Consider the following 15,459-nt stretch of genomic DNA (forward strand, 5'->3'; position numbering starts at 1 on the left):
AGAAATGGGCTCCTGGATCCTAATTTACCTCCTTTTGCCTACCAAATGCCTGTAGCAACTGGAACCATTTTCTGTGGTGTCGGTCTGGCCAGAGTTGATGGCAAATGTCCTTGTTCACCAGGGCCTGTGGTAGGCACATCATGACCACCTAACCAGGTCAGGTGCTCCACTACCACCAGGAAGGGTTTCCCTGTGGTTGCACCCCCAGCAGGACAAGGTGCCTGTGGCACCCACTTTTCCTGGTCCTTGGCTGGAGCCCATAAGCCCAGAAGTAACTGGCCACAAGCCCTGTGTGTGGGAGAAGGATGGGTGGAGACCAGAACATGGGCTCAAATCCAACATGAAGGATTCCCATCAGAGGTTGGCTGGAGGCGGTGCTTCCCAAAGGTTGGGTCAGGAGGCTTGGGCCATCCTGACCCTTCACTCTGCTGTGAGATGCTCAACCCCCCCCCCATCCCCATCTCTCCTGGCCTGCTGCTGCGGGACATCGCTGTGTCCCTGGGTGCTGAGGACAGGCCAGGTTTTGCCAGGGGGTTGTGTGGGTGGGAATGAGCAAGTGCTGGTGCCCATGTGGAGCGTGCGTGGTCTGAGGAGGAGGTCTCAGCGGTCCTTTCCTGCCCTTGTCCAGGAGCTCGCCTGTCACCCCTCCATGCTGCAGCAGTGCCCAGGGCAGGGGGGTTGGAACAAGATGATCTTTAAGGTCCCTTCCAACCTAAAGCATTCTATGATTCTGTGCATGCCCCCTTGCATGGCTCAGCTCCTTCAAGCTGCACCAGGAACAGGGGAAACTGAGGCAGGTGGCAATGGAAGGGGCTGGGGAAGGCAGAAGGTCTGTGTTGTTGCAGGCTGGAAGCAAAGAGCAAGTAGCATGAATTGACAGGACTGTACCCAAGGCCCTGGGGGAGCAGGTGACCACATCCCTCTGTGCCAGGTGGGACCTCCTGAGCCGGGGCCGGAGGGCTATGGTCATGCTGTTGATTTGCAGAGCTGCTGGCCAGGAGCTGGTGGGTGAGCACGGGCCCGTGTTGGCCGAGGCGGGGTGGCCAGGCTTGCTGCTGGACGGGGATGGCTTGGGACGGGTGCCTTGTGTGGGCCTGGAGACGCGCCTTGCTCTGGGGTGTCCCGGGAGCTGAGCTCTTGGAAAACCTGGTGATTCCTCCTCCCCGCGGGGAGCGGCAGGGAACGGCATGTCCTCTCCCGGCCGACCTCTCTGGCCGGGTCAGCAGGTCCCTGCTGGCCTGAGCCGCAGGAATGCTGGAACACAGGCCGTTCGGATGCTGCGCTGGTTAACTTCTTCAAATGAGCTCTGCTCTCGTTTAAAAATATCCTCTGACAAATACCTGCACAAACAGGGGAAAAAAAACCCAAAACACATCACCTAACCCTTTAAAAAAAAAGCATCTGTAATTTTCCACTGGACGGAGGCATATTTTTTTTGGCGTCCCTGCCCTGGGGTGTCTCCGAGTCCCTCGCCGTGGGGTTTGCAGCCGGCTGGGGGGGTTTGCTGGGGCTGAGCCGGGCGGCTGGAACGGGAGGGAATGCTGCCCACCCAGCGTGGCCCCGTGGGGTGAGGCTGGGGGAGACGCCAGCACCTGCCTAAGGCTTCCCGGCAAGGCTCTGGCAGGGCAGAGCGGGGAGCGGGTCCTGCGCCGACCCGCTCGGCCGCACCCTCCTCCCTGCCTCGCACTGGCTGTTTTCCGCTTGGGATGCTCCCTGTGCTCTAGATGGGCTGGCCATGCCTGTGCTGGCGCTCAGCATCCTGCTTCCCTCCCACGCCGGTGTGGGTACCACCGCACTCCCGTGGGAGAAGGCTTCCATGGGTGTGGGGTCCCTGCAGGAGGGGATGCCTTGGCACCCAGTTGGGGCTTTGGCGGGGGAGGGGTGTCCCCCAGCATGAGCCTCAGGTCTGGGTGCGTGGTTTGGGGGTGGGAAGTGCCTCTCAGCGCCACTTCTGCCTACTAAAGCTCTGGCTGTGTTTCATGGGCACTGGGGGCCGTGGGTGAGAAACTCCCAAATTACAAACAGGCTGTGCATCTTACAGGGAAAAGGAGGGAAAAGGAGGGTGCAGTCCCAAAGAAAAGCCTGGTGGGGACCAAGCAGATGTTCTGGGACAAGGCTGGGGTGCCCAGGCTGTGGGTGCAGGACTTGGCCCCGTTAGGGGAGCGGCAGGCAGCCCTGGGGACACCCCCATTTCGTGGACATCCACCGGGCAGCCGGCCCCAGGCTTCCAGCCCTGGCTGGAGTGGCAGAGACGCAGGGATGCCAGGGAGGGTGTGTGTGGCCGTGCCAGGGAGCACAGCCCTCCACCTCACCCAGGCACGGCCGAGGGTCCCGAGGCACTGGGAGAAACCCAGGCCTCCAGCATCTGCCCCTCCTGTGCCCCCCCAGCTCAGCCTCGTCTCCTCTGCAGGCTTTCCTGGGGCTGCGGCATCACCAGCTGCAACTTTGCGTCTGGATGGGCTCTCCCATGGGTGCCCTCTCCTGCCACGACCTTTCAGTTCTCCCTGCACCCAAAGCAGGGCTGCCCAGGGGAGCCAGGGCTGGGGGTGTGTGTGGGAGTGGGCATGGACCCAGTGCAGGGACCCAGGGCTGTGATGGCCCTGGCAAATCTCCCTCCTGGCTTCCCTGGGTCAGTGCAGAGCTGGCACAGTGATGGTCTCAGCTCCCTGTGACCGTGGGGATGCAGGACCCAGCTGGGCCTGGGGCTGTGATGGGGTGAGACCCTCATAGTCACTGCAAGAGCCAGGTCTGTGCCCTGGGTGGAGGTAACTCCCCTCCTGCAGGGTGGCGCTGGCAGCGAAGTCCAGCAAAATGTCAGCTGGCCGCACCGAGAAATGCTCCGAGCGGGTTGGACGCTGACCCGTGCTCGTCCCCACGCTGTCCCCCTCATGCCTCGTGGCACGCAATGATGAGAAACATGTTCCCCCGCGGTGGTGACCAGCAGCACTGCCTTCTCCACCCCCTCCCCCCACCCCCAGTCACTGGCTCCCTGCCCCACGCACGCAAAGGATGCTTCATTCCTGGCCGATGATACAGATGCCTGCCCCGAGCACTTGCTCTCCTCGGGGCAAGGGGACATGGCTGGGCTCCATGGCACCAGGTGTGGGCACCAGGATGGCACCGAGGGGCATCAGGAACCCAGAGCTCTTTCCCAGGGCTCTCCAGGACAGCAGCAGAGAGCTTTGGTCCTGTCAGAATGGCATGGGGCTGGCTGTCCCCATGCGGTGGTCAGCATGGCTGGGAGAAGGTCCTGAGCGCTGCGGCTGGGTGCTGGGTGCTGGATCTGGGTCCGGGCAGTGTAGCACAAGGCTGGGTGGCTGTGGAAGACTTGGAGCAAGGGGTCTTCAAGGGTCTTGGGGATCTTGAGTTATTCCTTTCCTCTTCCTGGCTGCTGTGGGGACACAAGGGGCTCTCTGGAGCCCATGGGCACAAGGAAACCCAGCTCTGCTGCTGGAGCAGCATGGCCCAGGGCAATCAGAGCCACCTGGCTTGGGGATGGAGCCTGTCCCAGCTGGAAGAACCAGGGTCTCTGAGCAGGTGCATGTGTGTGTTTGGATGGTCATGTGTGTATTTGCATGATGCGTGTCCATGCACGGGTGTGTGTGTGCAGGTACATGACTGTGGGCAGATGTTTACGTGAGTCCATGTGGCCCACATGTGAGTGCACACGAGAATGCACACACGGGTGTGTCAGCAAGCGTCTGTGTGCACGTGTGTGTGCGTGCCCGTCTGTGTGTGTGCTCCTGCAGCCCTGTTTCTTTGCTCTGGGGTCCTGCCCACCCCCCCTTTCTCCAGGCAGGGCACGCGCAGCCCCTTCCTGCGGGCGTATGCTCCTGCTCTCTCCCTTGGAGATGCAGGTATTTATACGGGAAAATATGGAAGCGCGTTCAGTCCCTGCTTGGTGACCTTCAAAACCATCCAGCAAATTCAGCTTGGACCGCCAGCCCAGCCAGATGGCCCTTCTCAAACATGCTGGCCATGCAAACTGGGGTTTCACTCTCGATTCCTGCTCCTGCTCCAAGGCAGGCTCGTGAAACAGCGCTCTCAGTATGCGCTCCGGGAAGGCAGCCACGCAGCCCCGCTCCGAGGAGGCGGTGGTGGGGAGAGCGCCAAGCTGGGCTGGGGAGGGATCGGGCTGGCGGCCCAGAGGCTTTGGGGTTCGTCACTGAAATGTGAAGCGCAGAGAGAAGTTTGGAGGGGTCCAAAACTGGAAGTGGAGGGGCTGCGTGAGGGTACCTGGGGCTGCCAGCGCCGTCTCCGGCCGGGGTGGCTGCTGGGTGTGCAAACAAGGCGGAGGGTGGTGGGAGACATCTCTGGTGCTGCGGAGAGGAGCCCACAGGGGTGAGTGGACCACGGGGAACTGGACAAAGCCAGCGGAGACTCCTGAAGCCCAGGAGAGGAAAGAGCAAACCAAAATACCATCACCTATTGGAAGGGAAGGGTTAAAAGACCTGTCAGAGCTGAGCCTCTCTGGAAACATGGGAGACAGCTGGAAAAGATTTAAATAACTCTTTGCTGTGTGTCTGCAAGCCGTGGGTGCCAGCGAAAGGTAGTCTTATTTCTGATAATATCTGGTCTGACACACTCAATGTGTTTAACAGTTTTCAGCTCACTCAGGCAGATGAGACTAACTAGGAGGCAATCATGCAGGATTCCTGGATGCTGCATTAGCATGCAACCTCCGAGAGGAATGTTTTCGCCTCTAAATGCAAATAGAGGTTGAAGCTGTTGAAGGAGCTATGACTGATCTCAGTCTGAGGAATCAAACTTGCAAATTCAGGGGTAACCAAGCCCCCGGCACAGATGCCATCATGCATGGTGAAGCCCAGCAGGGATGTTGGGGACCCCCTGGTGCGGTGCCCAGAGGGGGCTGGGGCTGGGGTGGCCTTTTGCTCAGCTCCACACTGGCCACCAACAGCACCCACAGGGGGTGACAATGGGGGAGGTGGCCAGTGTTGGTGATTTCCTACAGGTCACCAAGGCCATGGCAGGGCAGGGGGCAAAGCAGAGACTCAGAACGCGGGCACAGTCCCCCATATGGACCTGGGAGGTGGAGGGGGCTCCCCGAAGAGGCTCAGCTGCCAGTAAATGCTTCCCATTGGGATTGACACAGCCCTGCTGACACCCTTGTGGGTGCTAAAGGTGTAGTGATCCATCCACACAAAAAACGAGTGTCTGGCAAGGGTTTCATGCCCTCACCTGTGGGACAGCAGCGCTAGGAGCCCACCGCATCCCACCGAGGTCTCTTGCCAAATCAGTCCTCCCTTAGATGATGGGGGACTCTGCCTTGGGGGACTGTGACCAGTCACTGAGCTGTTCAGGGTGATGCTGAGCCCAGAGGAGCTGATGAAGCCTTTTTTTGGAGAGAGGGAATAGTGTGCTGGGCTGCAGAGATTTTACTGCCTTCATGTTTGGCCACAGGAGCTATGCCAGAAGGTGAGATTAGAGGGTTCATGAACTTGTTGAATGATATACACCGTTTTCTATTGAGCAAAGGTATACTTAATCACATGGAATTGTTACCAAGAATTAGCATTGAAAACTATTATTAAGCATTACTATTATTAAAGAGAAGATTTCCCCCCAAAAGCCGCTCTGGAGCAAAATTTAATACCTATAGTGTACACCAAAGGTTGATCAGAGATTTTCCACCCAACTCCTATGACATAAAAAAATGGAGCTTTCAGGTACATGAGACTATTCCTAAAGTGTCTGCTTGCGTTTTCAGCAAAACTCCAGCCTTTCACAATGCAACGATTTTGGTTTTCCACTAAAAACATTTGTTCTTGAAATTTCCCCAAGTAAAAGTATAAAAATTTAGTCCTGCTTATGTTCTTGGTTTGACATGACATGGGCATGAACACGGACATGAAGGAGGGGACAAATCCCGCTGCTGTTGGGCTGCCTGAGCCCCTTTTGCAGAGTGAGGGTTCAGCATCAGCCCTTACGAGACACTGGATAATCTAACCCCAAGGTGCACATGGTGAGTCCATCCCTCCTCATCCCACCCTTTCCCAGGCGGGATGGAGGCAGCTTTCCCTCCTTCCCTCCCTCCCTCCCTCCCTTTCCTTCCTTCCTCCCTTCCTCCCTCTTGCCACGGCTCCAGGGAACGAGTCGGATGCCTGGCAAGTGGGTGACCCAGGTCTCTCCTGGAAACCTGCTCGCTGAACAGGGCTGGAGAAAAACATTGCCTGGAACGGTTTTCCATCAGAAAACAGGGGTTTATTGAAATCAAATCTTTCCCTGGGAACTTGTCGATTTTGCTGCCATTTTCTCCAGGAAGGAGTCTAGCAGAATCACTTTGACTTTCTTGTTTCAGCAGTGTCAAAATGTTTATTCTGATCATGTCAAAACACCAAGCTCATTTCAGGAAAGTAAAAATATTTCATTTTGACTTTATCATTTCATTCACTTAACTTCCACTTTATGTTCCGTGAAAGTATTTTTTAATACGTGCCGCTTGAGATCCTTTTGCGCCGTGACACGTGGGTGCTCTGCGAGGAGGCGATGCTGGATCCTCACAGGCGGCATTTCAAAGGCCCGAATTAACATTCGGGTGAATTTCCATCTCATGGGATGTGCTGCACGTGTGGCTTCGCCTCTCAGTGCAGAGCAGGTGCCTTGAAGGCTGCCGGGGTTTTCTTGGTGCTTTCCCCCTGGCTTTCTACGGCCACCCATGGGAAATCTTGTCTGCTGATTCCCGGCGGGACTGGGGGGCTGCTGGAGTGGCCTGAGGTGAGGGTGATGGGCTGTGGGGCGAGATGGGCACCCTGGAGGTGCTCCCCTCTCCCTCGCTGCTGCTCACTCTCCTCTCACCCAGCCAGACCAGTGCCAGGGGAGCACCCCTGCAGCTGGGTACCTTCTGTTGGGATGCTGAAAGCTGGATTTTTCCTTGGCAGAGAAGACAAATCGGCCACAAATGCAGACCTTGGAGCCTGCTGGTGTTTTTTTTTGCGTGGGCAGATATCTCCATCTGCCTTCTAGCGGGGCACTGCCTAGCACGGTCCCTCCTCAGCTCCCACACTGGCTCCCACAGCTCCATCACCACCCGTGGGGCTCTGCTATGGGCCCTGGGCACCCCCCAGCAGGGATAGTGAAGGAGGTGGGGGCTTCAAAACAGCCCTCAGGTGTAAATCGGGGGTGAGGGGGGAAGAGGGCAGAGGAGGTGGTACGCATGAGCTGTTGCAGGAATTATTTAGGTGGAAGAACGATGGAGGTCCTGCTGACCTGGTAGGACAGGAGGTGACACCAGCACCGGACAAGGACACCAAGCCTTGGCTCTGCTCAGAGCTGCAGGGGAGATGGTCCAGCAGGGGCTCAGGCTGCACCACCCTGCCCAGGATCAGTGAGGAGATGCCTGCAGCAGCCTTCCTCCTCCTTCTTCCTCCTTCTCTTGCTCCTCCTCCTCATCCCGCAACTGACCCCTCTCCCTTCATGTCTCTCATTGGTGGGTATGATCCCCCCTCAGCTCTCCCTGCTGTCCCGATTCCCCCTTCTCGAGGAGGGGGGTTTGCCCTGGGGAGCAGATGCCGCGGGGGTCAGTGTGAGTCTCACTGGAAGTCCATTCTGGGACCATTCAGACCAGTTTTTCAGGTGACTTGCAGCAGCCGAGGCACTAAAGCACCCACCAGTCCCCAGGCTGGAGCGTCCATCTGCTGATGGTGGGCACAATCTGCTGCATTGTGGGGGGCAATGCTGGGACAAGGCAGCTACAGCCCACCTTACTGCCATTGTCGCTTGCTCAAAGCAGCTCGTCATGTGTGTGGCAGGACATATCAGAGCTGGTCCCACTCGCTCCATCCCCACTGAGCTCCCATTTTCCCTTTCAGCCTCCTTCTCTCCCCTTGGGGGTGCCAGGCACCTCCCTGGAGCTGGACACATCCATGTAAGACAGCCCCTCCCTCCTTCTCCTGAAGCGTGAGCTTCACATGATAAACCAAGGAGTTGAGTGCCATCGTTGTCAAGAGCAAACTGGCTCCTGTCCTGCAGTCTGGGAGCCGGGGGAACGCTGTTTTCTGGCCAGCTGGGAAGAGTTGGGGGGAGCACTGCACCCCACAGGATGCCTTTGCCCAGGCACTGCAGAGAAAGGAGCTGCATGAGGCAAGGGCTGCGTTGGCCGTGAGGACGATGCTGGAGAGAAATGTGTGGCCGGGTCCTGCAACTCCCCCCCCCGCCCCCAATCACCCCATCCCTGCCACCCAGCTGGGCTCTGCTCTGCTCTCCCGACCTAGAACTGCTGCTCTGGTGCTCACCCTGGCTCCTGGAGAAGCAGGGCTGGGGGAGCAGGTGAGAGGTGGCAGATGCTTTTAACTAATAAAAATCTGTGAAATCCCAGTGCTTACCCCACTGAGCAATTCCCCCCCCCCCCCAGCTTCCAGCTTGGCATCTGGGATGGTGCAGCGGGGACCAAGGGGGACCCTGGGGTGTGGAGGAGAGACACGGCAGCTCGGTGTCCCCCAGCTCTGCTCCCCAGACTCCTCTTACCGTAAAGTGCTGGATGAGCAGCCAGTCCTGCTGCTTAACGGGGCCGGTGGCAGCATGCAGATGCCTTAATGGGGATGCTCCAGCCTGGTGCCAGGCGGTTAAGTGATAATTAACCAGGTGCTGGGGAAGGTGGTGCTGGAAGCCAGCCCCGTGCTGCTGCTGGGGGGTAGAGGGCTCAACACCCACCTCTGTGCTCCCCCCGGACCTGCGGGTGCCTTGGCTGGGGCACCCAGAAATGTGTTGCTCCAACCCTTGGGGACGAGTGAGGAGGACCCTGGGCAAGCCTGGGAAGGGAGTACTGGCCAGCTTTGGTTGCTTTTAGGTACAAGGAGTCACAAAGCCATCTAACACCTGCCTGTCACCTTCGCCACTCGCAGCCACCCTTGTCTGAAAGGGTAAATACTGCTTTGCAGGTGGGGAAACTGAGGCAGTGGGTGAGCAAGCATTAGGGTTTCTGCAGCATGAGGCAGTGATAAAGCACAGAGGTGACACGACAACACCGAGCACTGTCACTCGGGGGACGAGGTGGGTCAGGGCTATGGTAGGGAGATGCACCTGCTGCAGCGAGGACACTGTCACCCAGGGGATGGGGTGGCTCAGGGTAACCACAGGGAGATGCACCCGCTGCAGCGGAGGAGGAGAAATGCTGCTGGAGAAACCCAGCGGCGCCGGGCAGGGAGAGGCACCCATGGGGAGGGCTGTGCAGGATGGGACCCTCCCGCCCAGCTCGGCACCGGGGAGCTGAGCCTGGGCTGGAAAAACAAGGCTGGAAGAGCAGGTGAGAAATGTGGGAGGGTTTTGACTAATAAAGGCAAGACCCAGGGAAGAAACGCCGCTGGGCTCGAAGTGGGGAAAAGGAGAGAGGAGGGAATGATCCTGCCTCTGGGCCCACGGGGAAGGAGACCGTGGGTGTGAACTGTAACAGGGGAAATTTGGGAGAGATCCCAGGAGAAATGCTGCAGGGAGGAGGGAGGCACAGGGAGGTGCAGGGGCTGGCTCCACCCTGGGGTCTGTAGGGTTGGGGGGGGGGTTGGGGACAGGTCTGTCCTGAGGCTGCTCGGGCACCGTACACCCCGTGTGGCCAGGGCACATGTGGTGGCAGCCTGGGTCAGCCCACCCGGACCAGTGGAACCAGTAGATGTGGGGCTTGGCCAGCAGGTCCCCATCTACGTGGCAGACGGTGGGGGAACGCAACCCCTCAGCCCCCCACCAGCTGGGATGTGCCTCCAGGGACAGCCGGGGCATCTGCAGCCACCGCCACCACTTGCAGGTTGTGTGAAACAGAGCACTTGTCAAGTCCCTCCTGTATATTGTATTATATTTATTACATTATAGTATATTTATTAGATTATATTATACTTTATTATATTATGAGAGCTGTCAGGCCAAGCACTTCAAGGCTGGAATCACCAGCTTCAGAGTTGCTTGGGTAACCTCAGCCCGTCCCCCTCTGATGGGGAATGGGGCTGCAGGAAAAGCGTTGCGTGTGACTGTGGCACAGGCACAACCGGTGGCAGCGAGGGTGACAAAGGCCCAGCGGGACCCAGGCGCCCGGGTGGCAGCGTCCCCAGGGCCAGTGAGGCACGGCAGGTGTGGAGGGACGGGGCGGCGGTGGGGATGGTCAGAGCAGGTGGCATGGGGGAGACAGAGGTGGGTGGGGGGACACAGAGCTCCTGCAGGCACCGGTGTCCCCACTGGGAGCAGGGGCGGTTGCGTGTCCCCGGTGGGTGCAGGTGGGGGTGCATGGGGAGGGGTGGCACCCTAGTGCGGTGCAGGTAGGGAGGCGTGGGGGGGTCAGCCACACGCCCCCCGTGGGTGCAGGGCGAGGGATGCGGGGTGAGCGGACACCCCCGTGGGTGCAGCGCCCGTGGGGCTGGGGGGAACCGAGCTGCCCTCGACCTCCCGCCTCGCCAGGCCCGACCCGGCGCAGGGGGGACTGCAGGCATCCCCCTGGGCTCGGCGGGTCTGACCTCATCGCCGCCTCACACCCCTGCTGTGACGTCACCGGGGAGTCACCGGCCCCGCCGGGACCCCGGGGGGCTGCAGGCGGCCGGGGCGCGTCCTGCCCTGGGGGCGGGGCTTGCGCGAAAGGGGGCGTGTCGTCCTGGAAGGGGGCGGGGTTGTGCGGTTTGGGGGCGGGGCCCGCTCTCGGGGGGTCTCCCCGGCCGCCCGCTGCGGGGGCGTGACCGAGTTGGCCGAGGGGGCGTGGCCCGTAGTAAAGGGGCGTGTCCCGCGGCCGGTGTTGCCCGGGGTGACGCGCGGATGCAGCCGGCACCCCTGACGTCACCAGCGGGGCGGACCCGCCCCCCTCGCTCACCCAATCCCCCCCCCTCCGCCGAGCGTCCCGCCGGCGCCGCGCCAATGGGCGGGCGGGGGGGGCGTGTCCGCCGGGCGCCTCCCGCCAATGAGGAGGCGGCGGCGGCTCGGGGCAACAATGGGGGGCGCCCGGGGCGCACGTGGGGCCGCCGCCGCCGCCGGGGGTCCGCGGGCCGGGAGGGGGGAGGTCGCGGTGTCGGGGCCGCTCCGCTCCGTCCCGCCCCGCCGCTGCCCCGCGCGGCGCCGGGGCCCTCCCCGCCCCCGCCCTCCCCCCGCCCCTCCGGGCCCTCCCCCCCGTGTCACGGCGGCGGCCGCATTCGGGGCCGGGCACGGCGGAGGGAAGGAGGGGAGCGGAGGGACGCGCCGAACCGAACCGAACGAACGGCGGCCGCCCCCCCCCCCCCCCAGCATGCGGCCCACGGCGGCAGCGCGGCGGCGGCGGCGGCGGCGGGGGGCAGGTGCGCGGCCGCTGAAACGGAGCGGGGGGGCGTAGGGGCGGGGAGCCGCCCGCCGCCCGCCGCCGCCGCCCTCGCCCGGCGCTGTCAGGTGCGTTTGCCGCCCGCCAGCATGGCTCCGCCGCGCCGCCGGACTTAGCGCCGGGCCCCCCGCCGTGTCAAGGGCTCCCCCCGCCCCATCCGTCCGTCCGTCCATTCCGCTTCTCCCCGCCCAGGTGCCCCGCCGCCCGGAGTACGCCGGTCCCCGGCCGAGGATGCCGCCCGCCGCCGGTCGCTCGGGTTCATCTGTTGCTGCCTGACCGCGCCGCCAGCCCGGTGCAGCGTCCGCCGATGGATGCGGCAGCCCCCGCGCCCTGCCCGCCCGCAGCCGCCCCGCTGCCTATTGTGCCGGGAACGACTCCGGAGCTCCGCGGCTGGTAAAAAAAACCAAAAACCAAAAAAAAAACCCAACAAAAAAACCCAACAAAAACCCAAAAAACCAAACCAAAAAACCGAACCCCCGTCTCGCCCGGGGCCGGAGAGGCGACCGATGAATATGCAGCGTCTCCCCCGGCTCGTCTCTCCCGTTAGCCGCTCGTCCCCCGGCGCGGAGCCGGGCAGAGCCGCCTGCTAGAGCTCCGCCGGACCCGGGGCTGCACCGCCCGCGCCCCGCCAGGACCAGCGGCTCCTCCTTCCCTTCTCCCCCGCCAGCCGAGCTTGGAGCCCTTCTTCGCACTCCGCTCCCTCTCGTGTTTTGGGGTGGTTTTTTTTGGTTTTTTATTTTTTTTTCTCCTTTTTTTTTTTTTTTTTTTTTTTTTTCCTTGGGTGGAAACCGACAGTAACTCCGGGGAAGGGGTTGTTTGAGGGAGGTGGAGGGGGGGGGGAAGGAGAGCGGCGGGGAGGGGACCATGGAAGAAAAGCTTCAGGCGCATCAGGTGGAGATCGACCCGGATTTCGAGCCGCAGAGCCGGCCCCGGTCCTGCACTTGGCCTCTCCCCCACCCCGACTTCGCGGCGGAGGAGGAGGATGGGGGCGCGGTGGGGGGACCCCCGGCGCTGGCGGCCGGCGGCGGGGAGGGAGCCGAGAACGCGGCGGCCCCGGTGGAGCGCAGAGGAGCCGCCGCCGCCGCCTCCCTGCCGCCCCCCGGCGCGGACGTCGGGCAGCTCCGCAAGGCCAAGACCTCCCGGAGGAACGCCTGGGGCAACCTCTCCTACGCCGACCTCATCACCAAAGCCATCGAGAGCTCCCCGGAGAAGCGCCTCACCCTCTCCCAGATCTACGACTGGATGGTGCGATACGTCCCCTACTTTAAGGATAAAGGAGACAGCAACAGCTCCGCCGGCTGGAAGGTACCTGACCCCCCCCGGCCCCCAGCGCAACTTTCCCCCCTTGCTCCCGAAGGTGCACCGGTGCTTGGATGCTTCCCCCTGGGCAGCTGGAGCTTGCCCCGGGCTGGGGCGATCCCCGCTTTTCTTGTGGTTGGGGGCAAAAGGTTTCAGTCAAGTTTTGGGGAGAGAGAGTGTCTCGCAATGTTGTGCGTCGGAAGCAGGGTGGTCTCGTCCCTGGCTCATCCGCTGGCCTGGGGGCATGGAGCCGGGTGGCATGGAGCCGGAGCGCCGTGCTGCCATCCTCCCCGTGGAGGTCAGGGAGGGGGGGATGGCGGCGGGGAGGGTGGCCATAGCCAGTTCTCCTGCTGGTCTGTGATCACTGGGGTATGGTGAATGACAATCCCATGGCTCTGCCTGTCCCTGCCTGCGGGCACCCAAGCTGTGCCAGGTCCCCAAGTGCCGGTGGCATGCCTGGGAGGACAGCCGGAGGGAGGGCTGTCCCCAAACAGGTGTCTCCAGCCTGGCTTTTACCCAGTTCCGGGTAAAAAATGCACTCTTACCCAGTGCGTCTCCCCTATCTTGGCCCTCGCCTTCCCTGGGGCCATGTCCCGCTCCTGGGGGGTGATACACGGTCCCTATGGCTCCACGCTGGCTCTGCTCCCGGCTTGCACTGTGGGCTTGTTAGAAATGCCTGGCACAGGGAGCGATCCCTCTCTCGCTTGGTGCCAGAGGCTGCCTCGCATGGACCATCCCGGCACCGGGTGAGGGCACGGAGGGTGCTGGGTCCTGGGGGGTCACACCAGCTCCTGCCCCTCCGGCTGGCGCTCGCCGGGCCCCACGCTGGGAAGGGGGAAGAGATCGCCTGTGTCCAGATGGTGTCAGTAAAAAGGAGACGGTTTCTCTTAAGCCCTCCCCTAAGCCCTGTCACCTCCAGTGTGATTAGTGTGTAATGAGGCTTCAGGGGCTCTAATTCCAACCTGTGGTCCTGGCACGATGTGCCCTGACTCTGTCAGAGGTGGCTGGACCCAGCCTGCCCTGGTGTCCTTCTTGGTTGCAAATGGGGCTGTTTTGGGGCAGGGAGGCCGGACTCGGTCTGCCCGGGGCACCCATGGCTGAGCCATGAGAGCTGGTGCTGCGGTGGAGGCTGGGTGTCCTCTCTGCCCTGCTTTGCTCGTGATGGGTGGGCAGGGGACAGCTGGCGTCCCCCCTGGTGCGGACAGTCACCCGTGGAGGGTGCTGGGTGCTGCAGAGGTCGCAGGAGGCTGATCAAACCTCCCCTTGGGGTGAGACCTGCCTGGGCTTGGGCATGTGCCGAGGGGGAGAAGGGTCTCTCCAGGACTTGCACCCGTCGGGGACAGTGGGTGGCATGCACTGATGGGCTCTGGGGACACGATGGGGAGGTTTGTTGGGGCTCTGGAGTGGTGCACAGGAGGGCTGGGGTGAGGAGCGAAGGGATTCCTGGGCAGCCACGCATCACTGGGGGTGTGGGATGCTCGGGGACCCCCCAGCTGGGTGTCCCTGACGGGCAGTCTGGGGGAGCAAGGATGAGGGGACAGCGCTGTGAGCGAGTTTGTGTGCCCGCGGCCGGGCGAGAGTGGGGAAGGGGGATGCCCGTGTGACCTGGTGCTGGCACAGGAGCCAAAGCCATGGAGCAAAGACCTCCCTTGGTGGGAAGGACCCCGGCTGGAGACAGACCGTCCTTGTCACAAGCAAGTGCTGGGGTTTCATCCACCCCCAGCTTGCGTGGGTCAGAGGAGTGACCTGTGTCCTCTCTGGGCATGCCAGGGCGTGCACAGGGGACCATGGCAGCGCACGGGTGTGTCTGTGCGGGTGTGCGAGGTGGCACAGGCTTCCCATCCTGCCTACGCCATCACTGGCTTTGGCCCCTGGGTGAGGACAGGCTGTGACAGCAGTGCTGCCAGCCCACATCAGCCCTGGCAGAGGCGACCCTCGAGGGCATCCTCCTGGGAAGCAGGAGTGGCCTTTCCCTGTGTCAGCTGTCACCCAGGGGGTCCCCTGATGTGTCCCAGAGCCACAGGGGACCCGTGAGCCAACACCTTCTCCTGGCAAAGCCTCCACCAGGGAGCGTGTGGGAGCAACGTGGGTTGTTCAGCCCCATCCCTTGCCCCCCACGCCCTTCCCGGTGTCCCTTGTCCCTTGGAGTAGGGATGGCGCTGGGCCTGCGTACCAGTGCTGCCTGTGGTGCTACCAGTGGAGCCCTGTCACCTGGCATGGGGTTTGGTGGCTTTCTCAAGGGTGCTGCGTCCCTGGAGGCTTCCTGGTGTGTGCTGTACCAGGGGAGAGGACAGGCTCGGGGTCCAGCTGCTGTTGGGCACAAAGGGACATTTGCAGGAGCCACTTGCTCGGGTGGGCTCGCGGGAGTGCACCCTGGGATGGGATGCTCTCCACCTTCCTGGCCTATCTCTGGGTTGGAGCGGCTTCTCCATGGCTCTGCCTGTTTCTCCCATGGGCTGTGGGGCTGCCTGGGGGGCACCGCTGCTGCTCGCTCCCTCCCTGCGGCCCCCCTTCACCTGCCTTGGCACTGGGGCTTGAACCTCCTAGTCCAGCCCAGTGCTCGGCCAGTTGCGGAGCCTACAGGATGCTGAGGACTACCCAGCGAACCCCCCTGCCTGCACGGTGGGCACGGCACAGTGTCTGGGGCTGTCCTGATGCTGCAGGTGCCCGGTCCCCGGCTGGGTGCAAGGGTTGGCAGAGCCCGGGGCGAGAAATGGCGTGGGAAGACCCCCTTTGCTTGGTGGTCTCATTGGACACCAGCATGTCAGGGGTTAAACACCTTCCCCACAGCCCCGTGTCCCTCCTGGCTGTCCCCTGCCCCAGACCCCCTGGGTTGTCCCCGAGCATGCTCCCCGGGGCAGGCTGGCAGCTCCTGGTGCTGG

The 15,459-nt window shown here is 62.1% G+C and overlaps 1 protein-coding gene across 1 annotated transcript in view; it reads left to right on the forward strand.

The window, feature by feature from the left end:
• Positions 1-12,142: 12,142 nt before the first annotated feature.
• The window catches only part of FOXO6 (forkhead box O6), a 35,145-nt gene continuing 31,828 nt past the window's right edge, over positions 12,143-15,459 (forward strand). Inside the window, exon 1 of the mRNA XM_074162053.1 lies at positions 12,143-12,583. Coding sequence (XP_074018154.1) covers positions 12,143-12,583 — 441 coding nt within the window. The remainder of the gene's footprint in view (positions 12,584-15,459) is intronic.

The sequence above is a fragment of the Numenius arquata genome, chromosome 21 (assembly GCF_964106895.1).
Source record: "Numenius arquata chromosome 21, bNumArq3.hap1.1, whole genome shotgun sequence".
Lineage (NCBI taxonomy): Eukaryota > Metazoa > Chordata > Aves > Charadriiformes > Scolopacidae > Numenius > Numenius arquata.